This window comes from Acanthochromis polyacanthus, chromosome 3, assembly GCF_021347895.1.
Source record: "Acanthochromis polyacanthus isolate Apoly-LR-REF ecotype Palm Island chromosome 3, KAUST_Apoly_ChrSc, whole genome shotgun sequence".
NCBI classification, from domain to species: Eukaryota; Metazoa; Chordata; class Actinopteri; family Pomacentridae; genus Acanthochromis; species Acanthochromis polyacanthus.
In genome coordinates this window covers 7,892,196-7,910,068 of record NC_067115.1, presented here as the reverse complement: position 1 = coordinate 7,910,068, position 17,873 = coordinate 7,892,196, and the positions used below count along the sequence as shown (strand labels likewise).

General features: G+C 39.8%; 1 protein-coding gene across 1 annotated transcript; it reads left to right on the top strand.

Annotated features, from left to right (window-relative positions):
- The first annotated feature begins 1,135 nt into the window (after positions 1-1,135).
- On the top strand, positions 1,136-16,947 carry LOC110972288 (collagen alpha-1(XVII) chain-like). Its single transcript, XM_051945519.1, has 23 exons — positions 1,136-1,196; positions 1,277-1,381; positions 1,461-1,523; positions 6,313-6,348; positions 6,432-6,485; positions 6,669-6,740; positions 7,480-7,551; positions 7,713-7,748; positions 8,229-8,264; positions 8,360-8,476; positions 9,563-9,613; positions 9,754-9,816; positions 9,930-9,989; positions 10,104-10,130; positions 10,215-10,265; positions 10,359-10,439; positions 10,942-10,989; positions 13,645-13,770; positions 13,861-13,992; positions 14,078-14,173; positions 14,444-14,572; positions 14,653-14,745; positions 15,971-16,947. The coding sequence occupies exons 1-23, from the start codon at positions 1,148-1,150 to the stop codon at positions 16,111-16,113; spliced, it is 1,740 nt and encodes a 579-aa protein (XP_051801479.1). The 5' UTR covers positions 1,136-1,147; the 3' UTR covers positions 16,114-16,947.
- Positions 16,948-17,873: the final 926 nt, after the last annotated feature.

The window sequence follows — 17,873 nt, the reverse complement described above, 5'->3', positions numbered from 1 at the left end:
TGTTAGAGTTGAATTTGTAAATACATTTATCATAATCGAGCCTGAGAGCATTAACTGTGTGTGCATAGTATTTTACATGACTATTTTTATAGAATACCACTCACTCACTTCTATCTGCACATATCTCTCCCTCTCTCTCTCCCTAGTCTCCATATCCCAGTATATTTCCACTCTTTAAGCTTAGCACACCCCCTTGTGTAACTCGAGCTATTTCTTATCTTATGCCATGTCTTCATTTCTGCTCGTGTATAAAATTAACCTTGTATGGGAGCAGTCTTTGTAGCTCGCACTAATGTGTCTTGTTACACTGTGCTGTGTTACCCTTGCAAGTAAAATTACGGTCTCCGTGTTTTTCTGATTTGGTGAATATCTTCTTACGTTATGTGGGAGCTCTCAGCGGAGCTTCTCTCTTACACAGGCAATTTAGAGTAACCAATTCACCTCAGCATATTTTTGGACTGTGGGAGGAAGCCGGAGTGCCCGGAGAAGACCCATGCATGCACAGGGAGAACATGCAAACTCCATGCAGGAAGATCCCAGGTCCAGGCTGGGATTTGAGCCGGGGATCTTCTTGCTGAAAGGCGAAAGTGCTAACCAGTACACCACTGTGCAGCCCTAGTGGAAAATGTTTGTTTTGAATCGTTTAATGCACCCAAAAATGTTTGAAACATTTTTACTCAACAGTTCACCTTAAAACTTGTTTAAATGTTGTTTAACAAGTTTAATCTGCAATTTAATGTTGTCCACTTTGATTCACTGATTAATTGAACAGCTTCTTTTTGTATGTTCAGAATCTCTGGTGTACTCACTGAAAGGAGAGAGAGGAGAACCAGGACCTAAAGGTACGTTTGCACTGATCAGAAAATAATTTGAAACTGATATTTTGTTCATATTTATCACAACCTTGTCTGTTTGTTTACAGGTGATGCAGGATCTCTTGGACAGAAAGGTGAGGAATTATTGTCTGTAATGTGTGTTAATAATTTCAGAATCGAACTCTGTGAACTGCGGCTAAAAACTAGTCTCTTGCAGGTGATAGCGGCTTCCCAGGTCTGTCAGGTAAGACTCAGAGCAAACATGCTGCAGGTTTTTAATTTCATGAAGGATGACAAGCTGATTTCTTTTGTCTTCAGGTCCTCCAGGGCAGATGGGACACCCAGGTCTGGATGGGCCGAGGGGACCAAAAGGCAGCGCAGGTAGTGTTAAGTGTAGATTATTTTCTTTGCAACAACACAAGAAGGGAGAAAACAAAGAGTCTTCCCTACTTTTTATCCAGGTGAACCTGGTGCTGAGGGACTGCAAGGCCAGAGGGGCCGGGAGGGACCGATGGGTCCCAGAGGAGAAGCTGGAGCTCCAGGATTTGGAGAAAAGGGAGATAAAGGTTAAAAATGTGCTTTTAACGGTCAATCAAGCTGAATGCATAAAAAATGTTGTATTGATTTTGGTTTTGGTTTTGTCAGGATCTCAAGGAGAACCAGGACGTCCCGGTCCTGCTGGCGCTCCTGGACCTGTGGGGCCTAAAGGTCAGATCAAGGCTCAGATTGGAGTTACAGGCCAGGGGCCTCATTTATAAAGCTTGCACACGCACAAAACAGGGCTAGAAAGTTTCGTATGCCACTTTCTACGCAAAGCTTGTGATTTATAAAAACAAACTTGGCGTGAGAATGTGCGCACCGGTGCGCCAACTTTGATGCTTGCTTACGCACGTTTTGGCAACAGAGGGAACGGCAGTGCCAGAGGGTGAAGTGGTGAATTGAAGCCAGATTGATCTCAAACCTTTATTGTCATCACATGTTAGACTTGTAGAGCTCGATAATCATAAACCCTCGTTGTAGATGTTCATATAGTGCGCCATTCGGCCTACGACTGTATTTGCAGAACTAAGTTCATATATCAAACTTACATCTTCAAATGATATAGAGCTGTGGATGGCACTGATCGATTACTATTTGGGACAAGGCATGTGACAATCAGTCCAATCGCTGATCAAGCGGATAAATAGCGGGTGACAGCCGTGCGTAATGTGACACAATGGATGCGCTGGCATTGCTGGAAGATCACGTTAAAAATGGAAAGAGATTTTAGGGTTCACGGAGATTTCCTGGCCCATGATGATGACTGGCTAATAAGCCGATTCAGATTCCCTCGAGCAGTGCTCTTGGATCTATGTGCTGAACTGGGCCGTCTTAGACAGACCCACCCGCCGAAACCACGCCATCCCAGTACAGACACAGGAGCTGACGACTCGGGGGTTTCTGGCGACACCAGCTCCTTCCAGCGGGAAGTGGCCGACAGGTATGTGTTTTATATGAAGAATATATGAGGTTACATTTGTTGTCTAAATCCTATCTGGGTCTGATATACAGTTAAATGATGTCCTTTAGGTCTGGGATATCACAACCATCCCTCAGTGCAATAATGCCAGCTGTTTTGGATGACATTATGAACATGACCAGTCAATACATCAGGTTTCCTACACTGTGGGTGAACAGGCCAACATTAAACGGCAATTTGCAGCAATGTCCGGTTTCTCAAATGTAATTGGCGTGACTGACTACACTATTGTTGCTGTAAGGGCTCCGAGTGAAAATGAATTTGTCTATGTGAACCGAGAAAATGTACATTCAATCAATGTACAAATTATTTGTACATCGAACATGATCATAACAAATTTAGTGGCAGGGTGGCCTGGGTCAATACGACTCATTCATCCTGACGCACAGCAGTGAAAAGACTGCTGGCTGGCGCTGCGTAAAATGCCGTGGATAAGCAGCTTATTTATATGCAGATAATTCATGAGTTACTTTGCATTGACCATTCATGGTAAAATGTGGGTGTGCTGTGGGCGGAATGTGAGGTGGATCTACCTGTGCAATCTTCCAGCTGGAGTGTGATTTATAAAGGGGAAATTGCGTGCAGCTGTGCTTACGCACAGTTTTTTAAATCAGAATATTTTTTGGCGTACGCCTATTTCAGCTTTCCGGCGTACGCAAACTTTTAGTATGGATCCTACACAATGTTTTATAAATGAGGCCCCAGATCGGTTGAAATTTTCAATGTTTTGTTGTTGTCATGTTTTTCCTCATTGTGGTCTAATTTTTCTACTGCAATATAAAGTCCTACACCTCTATGGAACCAGAACAATCATGACTAGAAGTAGATAGGCAACTCAGAAATGTCTTCTGTGCAGTATCACACAAGTATAATGCCATAAATCATTAAAAAAATAAATATCAAAAGTTTAATTTCTCTGATTATTTATCTTACAAAAGTTGAAAAACACTGCAGTCAACATTCACAAATTCACTAATAGCTTTTTTGTGATCAACTTTTTTATGTTTTGTAATCGCATTTGCAATTTTACATTTAGTTGCATATTCCCCATCTCCCCCCTCCCCTCTTCATTTATGACGAGTAAATCATACAAAGATACTCATAATGTGAGCAAGAATAAAAACAAAACAATCCCTTACAAAATAAAGAAACGATAACTAATAATTTAAAAAAAGACCCTGTCCAGATTACCATGAGTAAAGTTGTACAGCAATAAATACAATAATAAATCCAATACGAAGTGCTGATTTCCTCCCTCAAAGACATCCACAGAACTAGCAATACATACATAATGATTGTGTAGAATACAGAATAGTTTGCATGATACATATAGTTATATGATGAGCTTTCTGAACCACACAAAGACACTAAACAAAAAGCAAACAGACAGACCATTAGGTGTTACATTGTGATTATAGTTGCAATCTAATCCAATACCACTGTACTCAGTAAATTAGACCAGCATGAGGTATTTTCAGTTTTGGCCCCATGAATTCGAGCAGCAGAGAGTTCTAACTGAATGATATCTCTGTAAGACAATTCCCTTACAGTCAGAGGCTGCACTGATTTCCAGCGGCATACAATCATCTTCTACAACTACAATTCTACAATTTCATTTAGCAGACGCTTTTGTCCAAAGCGACGTACAACACAAGCAACACAAGCAAGAATTCAGACATAAAGAAAAATATCTTTTTGGCAGCTGTAAGACCAGCTAATAATATTTGGCTATTATTAATTGTCAGAAGTATCATCTAGCCGAAGCAGCCTCGGAGTGCAGGGTATGGCTCTTCCAATAATATTTGAGGGTGTCTTTGCAACATTTTCCCAGAACTGAAAAACCTCAGGGAATTGCCACACCACATGGAAAAAAGTGCCAATAGTATTATCTGGACAAAAATCACAATATTGATTGTCTTTCAGTTTCATTTGATGTAAACTCCTGGGATACAAGTAGGCTCGATGGATAATTTTGTAATGAATCATTTGGTGATTGGGATTTCTGGATGAGAGAGAAAGGTTTGACCAAATGTAATTCCAATCCCACTATGAATGATCCCTCAGCTCAGTTTTCCAGAGCTGTTCAATCGGCAGGATTTTGTGTGAAGACTGAACAAGAAATTTGTATAAGTCCGAGACAATAACAGTGCTTTTTGGTTTGGTCAAAATGGAGTGGAGAGGATGATTTTTTAAACATACATCGCTAAGGAACCCCATGAGATCGCACAGCGGTACGTAACTCTGCAAGCAAAAAAAGAAAGATGAGGCTGGCAAGTTGTAGCATTTTTTTAAGTCATAGAATTCTCTTAATCCGTCCTGTCCTATGATATCCATAAAGTTGTGAACCCCTTTACACTCCCATGGAGGAAAAGGAATTGGCTTCTTATTGATCAGGAGAGAGTGGTTATGAAAGACTGGTGTTTGGAGAAAATACTCTTTGTCTTTACCCAAGTGCTTATTTACTTGGTTCCAAATGGACACTGGATGTGCAATAATAGGCCCATACTGACTATTAACCATTTTAGAGGCAATTTAGAATGTGAAAGAGTGGGCATGACAAAGTTTTTTATTAATTCTGCTTCAGTAGGCATCCACGCTGCTGGCTTATCGGTTTTGGACCATAAGTTGAGTGATCTTAACACAAAGCACCACTAGTACCACTCAAAATTAGGAAGGCCTACACCTCCTGATGATTTAAGTCTATACAAAGTCGACGCTTTAATTCTTGGCTTTTTTTTGGTTCCATAAGTATTTATTTACAAGAGAGTGCAGTTTTTTTTTTTAAAAAGCCTTGTGGTGGAGCCAGAGGAAGCATAGAGCTAATAAAATTTATACGTGGCAATAAATTCATTTTAATTACTGATAAACGAGCCTGGAATGACATTGGGAGAACACACCATCTTTGAAGATCCTCATCTATGGCTAGCAACATCTTTTAGTAATTGTTTTCTACCAGTATATTGAGAGAAGAATTAATAAAAATCCCTAGGTATTTTAAACTTGTGGCAGTACGGATGTTAGAGAAGGAACCAGCCATGCCCGTTGGACCCAAAGCATAAATGCAGACTTCCCCCAGTTTACCCTGTACCCCGAGATATTTCCAAATGTTTGAAAAGTTTTAAGGAGATATGGTATTGATTCTGATGGGTTACTTGTGTAAATTAGAATATCATCGGCATACAGGGAGATGTGATGGAATGTATCCTGTACCTTAATTGCAGCCATTTTCTCTCACTGCCTGACCAACAGTGCTATAGGTTCCAATGGAAACCAGAATAACAGTGGTGATAAGGGGCAGCCCTGTCGCGATGAACGGGATATAGGAAACCTGGATGAACACGTTGCCGGTTAACACAACAGCAGAAGGACTGGCATAGAGAGTTTTAATCATGTTGATAAAATCTACTGGGAAACCCTGACGGTGAAGCACACCCCACAGATAGCTCCATTCCAGCCGGTCAAACGCCTTTTTCGCTTCTAATGACAAGATGGCATTTTGGTTGTCAGATTTAGAAGATGCATTTATTATATGGAGTAAACGGCGAATATTATCAGAAGCTAGTCTAGATTTAATGAATCCAGTTTCATCATAATGGCTCAGCTGTGTCATATGTTGTTCTAATCTGGTAGCTAAAATTTTTGCGAAAACTTTGAGCTCTGTTTTTCACAGAACCTGATTTGAGCAAATGGTTTGTTTTTGGCAAATTTTAAAATGAGAAGTAGAAAAAAGTGATTTTGGTGAAATATTATGAAAAGCTTAACTGAACCTAAAAGCTTAAAATCTTTCAGTCTTACTAAAGAGCCAGTGGAAAGTTGAACATTTGACTTTTCTTTCTGTTTTTACAGTTTCTGCCTCATATAAATGATGTAATTATGGTGATGTTTTTATGCTTTTCACAACTCCTGGGAAGTTTTGAGGTTCACAGGGTTCATCACAAACCGCTAAATTCTATTCCTAAATGTTCTTGTTTGGTTTAGGTGCCATAGGAGAGCAGGGCACCTCTGGAAGTCCTGGTAAAGACTCAGTTCTTACAAAAAAAATTGATCTGTTAGCTGGTATTGATCATTTGTATTAAATCTGTAATAACTGTATGCAGGTGCTCCTGGTCCAAAAGGTTTCCAGGGTGAAGCTGGAGCTCCAGGAGCAAAAGGTAGAAGAACCTTAAAACATTGTTTTCTAAAACTGTAAAATAACATCTTTGTATGTTGTTGTAACTAATGACCAAACTTTGTCTTTACAGATCAATGATTATTTAGTTAAATAGCAGTAATTGGTAATAGAAGAGAGTAAGAATTTTTTGTTTGTATCAACCTTTGATTTTTCTGTTATGCAGGTGACCGAGGAACTGCAGGGCTGCCAGGAAGCAAAGGAGACCTTGGAGAAAGAGGACCACGTGGATCTGCAGGTGTGCCTCAGCATAGTGTTATCATGTGCATGAATATTAAAAACATAATAAAGTATTAAATATTAAAGTGGTAAAGACGAAGCTAAACTTCTTCATTAAACAGTTCAAGTAACACTGAATCAATCTGGTTCAAAAGCACATTTGTTTTAATACATCCTGGTTTGGTAAGAGCAAATGTTAGCTCATGTTAGCTACATTTAGATTGTTAGTGCAATGATTTTGTGAAGCAAAATGTATTAATTATCACTTTAAGTGACTTTAAAATATCACATAATGTTTGACACCTTGTCCTGGCATTGCTGGATCAACCTGAGTAGAACACATAAAAAATACTTTCACAACACATTTTAGTTTCTCAAAGAAATAAACCCAAATACACAGAACTGATACAGGCAGAACAGTGGACACAGGGGTGTAGAAAGGAAAGTTCAGGTGAGAAACTATATAGGGACAGTGGAAAAAGGGATCTAAAACAGCGAATGCAGAAGTGTAAAATGTGGAAATGACTCACCGAGTAGTCAGTGGAAATGTTAATAAAAAACTTGTCAAATATAAATCTTTGCTTGTTTTCCATTATACAAAACTTATAATTTGGGGAATTTTGACTGTTGGTTAGATTAACAATACATTTTAATGTGTTGGGGGGATCTAAAGGAGTTTCAGGTGAGCAGAAAAAAGCTTCAGAATCATGGAAGTGAACATTTAACTGTGGTGTAACTTTCTGTTTCTGAAATTACAGGTGAGGCAGGTTCAGTGGGACTTCCTGGTGTGAGAGGACCACCTGGGCTTCCTGGAGATGCTGGTCCTCCAGGTAATGAAAACTCTGTCCAGAACTCAGCAAACAAAATGCTGTTTATCAAGCTGTACCTGTGTAGCATATTGTATTGAAAAATCATGATTCCTTTCGTTCTTCAGGCACTCCTGTCATCCACTTTAGAGTTTGTTCATTGTAGTATTTGTTGTAAACCACAGGTATTGCAGGAAATCCAGGACCCCCAGGTGGTAAAGGTAAAGTTTTGTTTCCTTTCTAGTGTCAGTCAAAAATAACTTATTGAAAATTAGAGAACGCAAAAACAGCATGACCAGAAATCAAAGCGTCCTTTAACACTTCGGTTTATGTATAATCTTTTGTTAAAAGTCATCTTTCTTCAGAGTATGAGAGTCATTTCACTCAGGCAGCACACCAGACTGATAGAAGTATCTACAAACTACAGATATCTTACTTTAAAAAACATGCATATGGTATTTTCTGACAAAATAAGTGATACATGTGAAAAGATGTGATTTTGATGAGATATGATTGTAAACTTAGAGCTCGGTACATTTTCTGATGAAACAGAATATCACTGATGAGTAGTTCAAGGACTGTCAGAAAATAGAAAATCTGGTCAAATAAACAGCATAATAATGATGTTTTTCAAAGCCCAGTGTAACACTTCATATCCATATGTTTTTCATTGTGAAATCCAACATACGATTGTCTTTCAGGTGAACCTGGATCTCCTGGTAAAGTCATCAGTGCAGGTAAGAGCAACACCTGTGCCTATTATACGTAGAAGATCACAGTTTTGTTTTCTTTTTAAACCACAGTTGATTTCTGTCTCTTCTTTTGGTTCTAGTTGGTTCTGATACTTTGGCCATCCCTGGACCTCCAGGACCAGCCGGGCCTCCAGGTCCAGCTGGTCCTCCTGGTCTGTCTGGTCCCATTGGTCCTGCTGGTGTCCCAGGACAACCAGGTAAATCCATCTTCTTGACACGTGTTGAGCGTCTGGGTCAGATCAAACACCTGGACAGGTAGTTTACCTGTGATTTCATCATTTAGGTTCTAAAGGAGAACAAGGTGAAAAAGGAGAGAACGGAGAGAAGGGAGAATAAAATAAAAAAATTATTTCTTTGACTACTTATTTTACAAAACCTATAACTGACAACATTTTCCCAAATGCCCACAGGTGTTAACAATACTAGAAAAAAATGTTGGCTATGCTGGTATAGATAATTAAACATTTATTTCTTTTTCTGTAATTAGTGTTTCTATACTTGTCTTCTTTCTGATTTGTGTAAACGCAGCCTGCAGTACACTTCCAAAGTCCCTGAAGTTTGTGACTGTTGGTACCATCTTCATGGTTGTGCTGAAGAACACAGATTTTTTTTTTTTGGCACAGAATCTTGTTAAAGTGAACAGTTTATATATGGCTAATTTATAAATGAAATGGAGAAAAAAATAGTTAGATATCTTAATTTTAAGCTTAGATTTGGTAGATTTTGCCAGTGGCAGGTCATATTTAAGATGATTAATCTGAGAATCATCAATGATTCTTTCTGTTGTTGCAGTTTCTGGCTGATAAATGTTGTAATTTGATCGATTTCAATTTAAAAAATCATGTCTTTCAAGCCCACAGGTTTTGTGGTTCAGAGGGATAAACTAAACCATGATCCTCTACTAAAGTAAACCAAGTAGTTTTGTTCTTAAACTTAACCAAAAGCAAACACTAAGTAAAAGCTTTCGAAGAAAGCAAATGCCAAATGAGATTCAATTCATTATACTGTAACGTGCAGTAAAGTCACCTGGGTGAAACTGTGCTGTCTTATGACTCCACCAACCCTCCAACCTCCAAATGTGGACTTTTGTTTCTCTTTCTAAGTGCAAAATGGTGGTTCCATTGCTATTAAATATATGAATAATGGTCTAATTAGCTATTAGAATGTGGAGGAGGACCTATCTGGACTGTATGCGTGGGAATGATGCACAATGATCACCCTTATTGAATGATGTAACACAATCAGAGCAAACTAATGATCCTGCAAATGTCGCTGTTGTTTAGGTGAAGCTCAACAGGGTCCTCCAGGACGCCGAGGTCCAGCTGGAGAGCCAGGTAAACAAGCAACCTACATTACAGACAGAGAAATAAATAAACACATCATCAGCATACATGAGCATACATTTGAGAAGTGTCACCAAAACAACCTGCATTTCTATTTTATTTTAAATTGATTTGTGATTGTGTCCTCACAGGTGTTGGTAAACCTGGACCTCCAGGAGAGAAAGGAGAACCTGGCAGCTTTGTGCCGACATCAGGTTGGCGAAAGAAATCTCACTTGACAGATGAACTGTGTGTCATTTTATTTACTATTTATCTTTTAGTGTTTTTGTATGTCATTCTGATGCTTTTTCCCTCCATTTGATATCAGAAACCTTCTTTGCTGGACCACCAGGACCACCAGGACCTCCAGGCACACAGGGTTCACCAGGTAGGTTCAACAGATTAGATGCTTTGGAAACATTGTGTCTTATTAGCAAATAAGGCAACCCTCAGATTTAGCGTCTCTGGTTCTTACAAATGTTCTTTTATTTATTTCTCTCAGGTGATCGGGGACCACAAGGATACGTAGGTGAGTTAACAGCATCGTAGTTTAGAATTTGCAGGTTTTCACAAACAGACAGTCTGTAAGTTAAAGTAATGATGGTTGTTTCAGGTGAACCAGGAAAACCAGGTCTTCCAGGAAGTCCAGGGGATGAAGGTGTTGGTGAGTAGACAACTCTGAGATAAGACAGATTTTGTGATTTACCGGATCAAAAACAATCGATTTCTGATAACAAATCATGTCTTTTCATGTCAGGTTTCCCGGGTCGGCCTGGACCCAGAGGACCTCCAGGTCCAGAGGGTCCACCAGGGCCTGTGGGACCACAAGGAGCTCGAGGTAAATTCAAACCCATTATTTTGTGTGACTGTTTTTTCTGCTTAGAGGATTGTTTGGATCCCTCTGAAAGAGAGTTTAGGCAGTCCCAAAGCTCAGCTGTAAAGACGGTGTGAGGAGTTTGGACATCCGAAGAGCTGCTGCTTCTTCGTGTTGAAAGCAGCTAACTGAGGTAGTTTGGCATCTGATTAGGATGCCTCCTGGAAAACTTCCTTTGGCAGCTTTCTGGACACCTGGAAAGAGTCCTCAGGTTAGACCAGAACTCTCTGGAGGGATTTTGTCCATCAAATGATGTGAAATAGCAGGAAATGTATGGATTTTCTGCAAAAAGATCATACTTACTTTCCTTCAAAGAATCTCCTACTGTTGGAAATGACCCTCTTTTTACATTCTTTATATGATTACATACAAACACCGTTCACTCAGTTTGCACGTCTGTGTTTTTTAAATTAAGAACCCACGAAGAAAGAATTTGGGTCAAATACTATTTATGTTTTTCTTGCAGGTGAAGCAGGAGGTCCTGGTTCTCCAGGAGTCCCAGGAGCCTCTGCTGGTAAAACCACTTTTAATTTTATATATATATATATATATATATATATATATATATATATATACATATATATATATATATATGCACTGCTCAAAAAAGTTAAAGGAACACTTTGAAAACACATCATGTTTCAATGTGGGGAAAAAACAAACTGGATATTTACATTGATATGGACTGGATAATGTGTTAGGAATGAAAAGATGCCACATTGTTTGATGGAAATTAAAATTATCAACCCCCAAGAGGGCTAAATTCAAGACACCCCAAAATCAAAGTGAAAAACTGATGTGGCAGGCTAGTCCATTTTCTGAAATTCCTTGGCAGCAACTCAAAATGCTATTCAGTAGTTTGTATGGCCTCCATGTGCTTGTATGCATGACTGACGATGCCGGGACAAGCTCTGAATGAGACGACGGATGGTGTCCTGGGGTATCTCCTCCCAGAACTGGACCGGACAGTCTGAGGAGCAACCTGATGGTGTCGGATGGAACAAAACATAATGTTCCAAAGGTGTTCTATTGGATTCAGGTCAGGTGGGCATGGGGGCCAGCTAATGGTATCAGTTCCTTCATCCTCCAGGAACTGCATGAATTCTATTACCACATAAGACTGGGCATTGTCGTGCACCAGAAGGAATCCAGGACCACTGCACCAATGTAGGGTCTGACAATGGGTCAAAGGATTTCATCCTGATACCTAATGGCAGTCAGAATGCCATTGTCCAGCCTGTAGAGGTCTGTGCGTCTCTCCATGGATATGCCTCCCCAGATCATCACTGACCAAACCGGTCACACTGAACAATGTTACAGGCAGCATAACGTTCTCCACGGCTTCTCCAGACCCTTTCATGTCTGTCACATGCACTCAGGGTGAACCTGCTCTCATCTGTGAAAAGCACAGGGCTCCAGTGGTGGACCTGCCAATTCCTGTGTTCTATGGCAAATGCCAGCCGAGCTCCACGGTGCCGGTCAGCGAGCACAGCGGCCACTAGAGGACGCTGGGCACTCAGACCACTCTCATTACATCTCTTTCTGATTGTTTGGTCAGAGGCATTCACACCAGTGGTCTGCTGGAGGTCATTTTGTAGAGCTATTGCAGTGCTCATCCTGGTCCTCTTTGCACAAAGGAGCAGATAGCTGTCCTGCTGATCGGTTGAGGACCTTCTACGGTGCTGTCCAGCTCTCTTAGACTAACTGCCTGTCTCCTGGAATCTCCTCCATGTGCTTGAGACTGTGCTGGGAGACACAGCAAACCTTCTGGCAATGGCACACACTGATGTACCATCCTGGAGGAGTTGGACTGTCTGTGGAACCTCTGTAGGGTCCAAGTATCGCCTCATGCTACCAGAAGTGACGCTGACCCTAGCCAAATGCAAAACTAGTGAAAAACAGTCAGACAATATTAGGAAGGAAAAAAATGTCAGTGGCCTTCACCTGTAAACTCATTCTTGTTTTGGGGGTTGTTTCATTGTTACCCCTCTAGTGCATCTGTTGTTAATTTCATGAACACCAAAGCAGCTGAAACTGACTAAAAACCTCCTCTGTTACTTTCTTGACCAGATCAGTATCCCACATGTTTGACTGACTTGCAGTACTTAGATTAAAAAGTGTTCCTTTAATTTTTTTGAGCAGTGTATATATGTTAAACCACTTTTGTTTCCATAATACAGTAATTCCACAGAAACTGTTGATAGGTGCTTAAGATAAATGCTTAGCTGTCAATAATGTTCTTTTTTAGATTGTCATCTTTCCTGTGAGGTTTAGTTTTATCTGGAGCATTTCTTGGATGTGTTAAATGTTTTTACTTATCACTTTTCTTCTAGTTGCTGTAGTCAATATAAAATCCTGTACCTCTGTGGAAACAGAACAACCATGAAGAAGGAGAGAGAACTCAAAAATGTCCTCAGTGCAATATGACACCGATACAATGCCATACATCTAGTAAAAAAAACACATGAAAAAGTTGAATGTCTTTGATTTTATATTTTACAAAACAATTAAACACCTGGAATCAACATGTACAACAGGTGTTCCTAATACTTGTGACACAGTATACAACAGATATGTTAGTAGTTACTTACTAGAATATTTCCATACTTTACTCTGTGGAAACACAGCCCAAAGTTCAGCAGAAAAGTCCCTAAATATTTGTCATGTTGTGTTGAGTCACTTATGGGTTTTCAGTTGTATAGAATTTTAAGTTTTTACCTGTTTTTACCAGTTTTTTGTATCTTGTTAGATCAAAAAATAAAAATTAATTTCAGCAATTTTTTTAAATGAGACTTATAGAATAAAGGGATTAAACTGTTGGAAAGTTGAATATCCAACAACTGTTTCTGCTTTCGCAGTTCCTGGCTCTAATGCATACAAAACAATTTTTTTTTAAAAACCCACAACATTACAAACTGTTGGTGGGTTTTGGGTTCTGAGGGTTCATTGGAACAATGAAACCATTTGAGAAAATTGTAATCAACTGTAAGACGAATGTCCTGCAGAAAGTTGGAATTCTAAACTGAGAGTTCTCGGTACCGACATCTAGTGGTCATTAGATGGACTGCACCTTAAAGCAACTTCTTGAATACCAGATGCTAAAATTAAGCATGTAATCGCTATTATGCGTAAATGTTGTTTCATTTTGGAATTTGTGTTATTGTACCAGACAGTTCTTATGGTCCTGCCTCCCTGGGCCCGCCTGGACCACCTGGTCCCCCTGGTCCCCCTGGAAGAGATGGAAGCGGCTCCGGATCCACAGTTGTGGGCCGGTACATCGCAGAGTATCTTCAGAGTGAGCATGAATTCATCTCAGTTTATGGAACATTATGTAAAGTATGTATGAAACAAAGGGCTGAGTCAGGTGATCTGCTTTGACGTGCAGGTGATGGAATCAGACAGTACCTGGCTGGACCTCCTGGACCTCCGGGTCCTCCAGGGGTCCCTGGTACACCTGGGGCTGCAGGGGATGGTCTGGTGAATGATGTGGCTAACCGAGTCCTCGCTTACCTTCAAAGTATGACCAACTACATAATGATGTTCCATCTGTTATCAGACAGGATGTCTGTTTGTAAAAATCCCCTCAACTTTTACCTGTTCAGGTTCAAGCCAAGGATATGATGGGAGTCCTGGGCCTCCTGGTCCTCCAGGTCCGCCTGGTTCCATCTCTGTCAAGGATATTGTCGACCTGTTACAGCGTAAGTCCTCAACAGGATTGGTTAAATGTCAGTTTTCTAAAACATGGCACATAGTACAGTGACAGAAAGTCAATGTTTAGACACATGCCTAAAAAATATAATCTGTCGGCTTTGTTTGGTCATGATTTGTGTTGGGGCATCATTGGAACTTTGAAAACATCGGTAAATGCTAAACTTGAATAATTTGGTTACTGCCTTTATCGCTCCTGATTTCTTCCAAATTTCAGTCTCATTCTGATGTCCTCTTAACTGTCAATTCTTTGTGTCCAGGAGAAGATATCAGGAGATACATTGGTGGTCCACCTGGACCACCAGGACCTCGTGGAGCTCCAGGCGGCCATGGAGGCTACGCCTTTAGCACCCAGGAAGTTGCTGAGCGTGTTTTCTCTCTAATGAATGGTGAGTTTTGCATACAGTCCTACAGGTGACCTACAGAAAATGTGTTCTGTTGTGTCTGACTATGGGTCTTGTGTCAACAGAGAGGGGAGCAGCAGGTATACCTGGACCTCCTGGACCTCCTGGACCTCCTGGACCTGCTGGACCTCCTGGTGCTCCTGGATGTGCCGTATCAGGTAAGAAACTCAATAACAGCATGACTAGCTCCCTAGGCAGCCAAACTAGTTTCACAATGACCAAAAATTGGCAGATCGGAGGAAATAACTTGGACCTGGTATAAAAAAGCAGATTCCACTGCAGGAACTTAGGGTCTTTCAGTCTTTCTGTTTCTATTTCAACGTTTTCAACTGCTTTAGATGTAACAGTAGCCCTGACTGCTAAAACAACAACAAATAGCAGTTACTGGATATAATTTCAATTCAACGAACGCATAAGAAATAGAACAATGGAGATGTGTTATGTTCGCCTGTAAGATGAATTTTATCTTGTTGATGGCCATGATTAGAGAGAAGACTGCAACTCATCTGGACATTGAGAGGGCTAAAAAAATGGCGCTCTCCAAATTTAACCAATCAACATCAAGCCCCACACAGCAGATTTTAATGGTAGAAGTACCCATCCTGGAGTAGGCACTGTTTTCTTCCCTACAAACCGCCCTTGAAGAGGTTCTCCCAGGGTGTTTTAGGGCCAGAACATGTACAGAACATGAACCAGATCCACACCCCCAAAGATTTGTTTTTCTCATGTTGTGGAATCCTTCTCTGTTCGAAACACTTTCTTTTAGCTCCTCCCTCACGAAAAGCTCAGTGTGTTCTGATTGATCAGGCCGATAAAAAACCAGCTGAAGTTGCTGAGTGCACACAGGTCTCTGAGTATAGAGAGGTAGCTCTAGAACAGGTGGCTCTTGGTAAAGATTTGTGTCGGATGGCGAGGCATTTGCTTAATCTTTGTTTTACGGTCAAACTAGCTGCTCGTCAGGAGTTATGCAAATGTGTAACATGGTGACGCAGGCAGGAGAAAATCCTAGGATCCAAATGAGACATTTAACACAGATTCAGAATAGAGTTTTCTGTGGGAGAAAATAATTCCCTTTGATTTGGACTTTTGGCTTTCTGAATATTTATACCTTTTACATGCACAAAAAAGCAGCAACAATAACACACTAGAGTAAAGGTGATAACCCAACAAAGCAGAAAATGGGCTCTTTAAAGACAGTGGACATCAATCAAAGCTCTGGACAATTAGAGGAACAAATCAACAGTAAAACAATACAAATTAAAGCCAACATTAAAACTTGGTCTGGTTTAAAAGACAAACTAAAACACCTAGCTCCAGGAACAACATGTTTCTGGGCTCATATTGTGTATTTTCATGCACAAACAGATGTTCATTTTATTGCAGGACCAATGGAACCAGACAGACCAGGAAGACCAGCTGGGCCTCCAGGTCCAGGATGTCCAGGGATGGCCAAACTATCAGAACCAACTCGAACCAAAAGAAGAGACAGAAATCAACTGTGGTTTAAAAAGATAACAAAACTGTGATCTTCTATGTATAATAGGCACAGGTGTTGCTCTTACCTGCACTGATGACTTTACCAGGAGATCCAGGTTCACCTGAAAGACAATTGTATGTTGGATTTCACAATGAAAAACATATGGATATGAACTGTTATACTGGGCTCTGAAGAACATCATTATTATGCTGTATATTTGACAGATTTTCTATTTTCTGACAGTCCTTGAACTACTCATCAGTGATATTCTGTTCCATCATGAAATGTACCTAGCTCTAAGTTTACAATCATATCTCATCAAAATCACATCTTTTCACATGTATCACTTATTTTGTCAGAAAATACCATATATATGAGGGGTCGTACAAGACTTAATTCATTCTCATCCTCTCACACACATTTCTCTCATACTCACATCCATTCTCTTTTCACAAACATATATTCTCCTCTCACACACATATATTTTCACTCTCTTACACACATACATTCTCCTCTCACACACTCATATTTTCACTCTAACGCACACACACAATCTCCTTTCACACACATATATTTTCACTCTCTCACACACATGAGTCATTCCATGTCAATTCAACAAATGCTTGTTGCACCACTTTCTCAGATCCTCCCAAAAAATTTTTTGGGCTTTATTTGGGTAATTTTATGAACAAATGCAAAGTATTATGGTTATAAACATACAGTATAAGCAGTAATGATCTAATCTAATACCCATAGTCAGTCCAAACTTAATCCTCGCCTATGATTTTAGGGTTTTAAACTACTAAAAAAAGCAATTTATACTCCTTTTACATGGTCAGAATTTTTTCCCCTTCCAAAACTTTTACCCTTCTGGTGAGAAAAGTATAGAAATGAATGAAAATAAAAAAATACTGGACTGTGGAATTTCCCAAAATATCCTTATTATTTCATGGGCGACTTTATTTTGGGTTTTTCATGCCTCTATTTTAGGACTTATTCTTGTGAAAAGACATTGAAAGAATGAATTTTCTTCTTTACTAATGAAAGTTGCATAAGGTAAAAGTTTTAAAACATTAAAATAAAGCTTATTTATTGATTTATAGGCTGTTGAACTCAGGTGTAGACCCAAAATAGCCTAACTTTAGGCATTAAAAAGTGCATGTGGGATACATGGTACGCGGTTCAAATTTTTTTTGGAGGAACTAGTATGTGTGAAGTATGTGTGAACTTACTTTCATATTTGTTTCTTGTGCCAAAGATGAGCAACTGCTGAATCAATTTACTATACATTTTGATCCTCGTTTTTGTTTTTAGGAACCATTTACATGACCAACTAAAGATGAAAGATGAATCTGAAGCATCAGCATCGTAGTATAAGTTACAAAGGGCATATCTGAAGTTAATTATTATATAGACATTGTTTTTTCTTTCATACAGTAACTGAATAAGAAGAAATGGCATCACTCCCAGACTGCATTCTCAGGACAGCCTCGGTATCGTATTTGACTTATCAGCTGAATTTGAAGATTTGCAAGTGAAATTCATGCACCCAAAAGGTCCCAGCAAGAAGTTCACATGGCCTAGAAAGGATGACGTAGTGTGGGTGCCTACAGCCCACATCCTCTGTCCAATCACTGCTCCTTCAACACGCCGTGGTGGACAGTACCACATATCTGGTGCAGATGATGGCCTGATTTCAGAGAAATTCAAGCAGTTCAAAGGACAGAAATAGTGGTGTGATAAGTTGGGGACAAATTACATGTTTTACATGGGACCTAAGGCAATATAACTCATTTTAACTGCAATATA

What these genes read in the sequence shown, in the direction of transcription:
- LOC110972288 (XM_051945519.1), top strand. Translation starts at nt 1,148, where the DNA reads ATGGGACACCCAGGTCTGGATGGGCCGAGGGGACCAAAAGGCAGCGCA. An exon ending in TGGAGATGCTGGTCCTCCAG is followed by an intron (nt 7,552 to 7,712) that starts GTAATGAAAACT and finishes TGTAAACCACAG; the next exon opens with GTATTGCAGGAAATCCAGGA. An exon ending in AGTCCTCGCTTACCTTCAAA is followed by an intron (nt 13,993 to 14,077) that starts GTATGACCAACT and finishes TTACCTGTTCAG; the next exon opens with GTTCAAGCCAAGGATATGAT.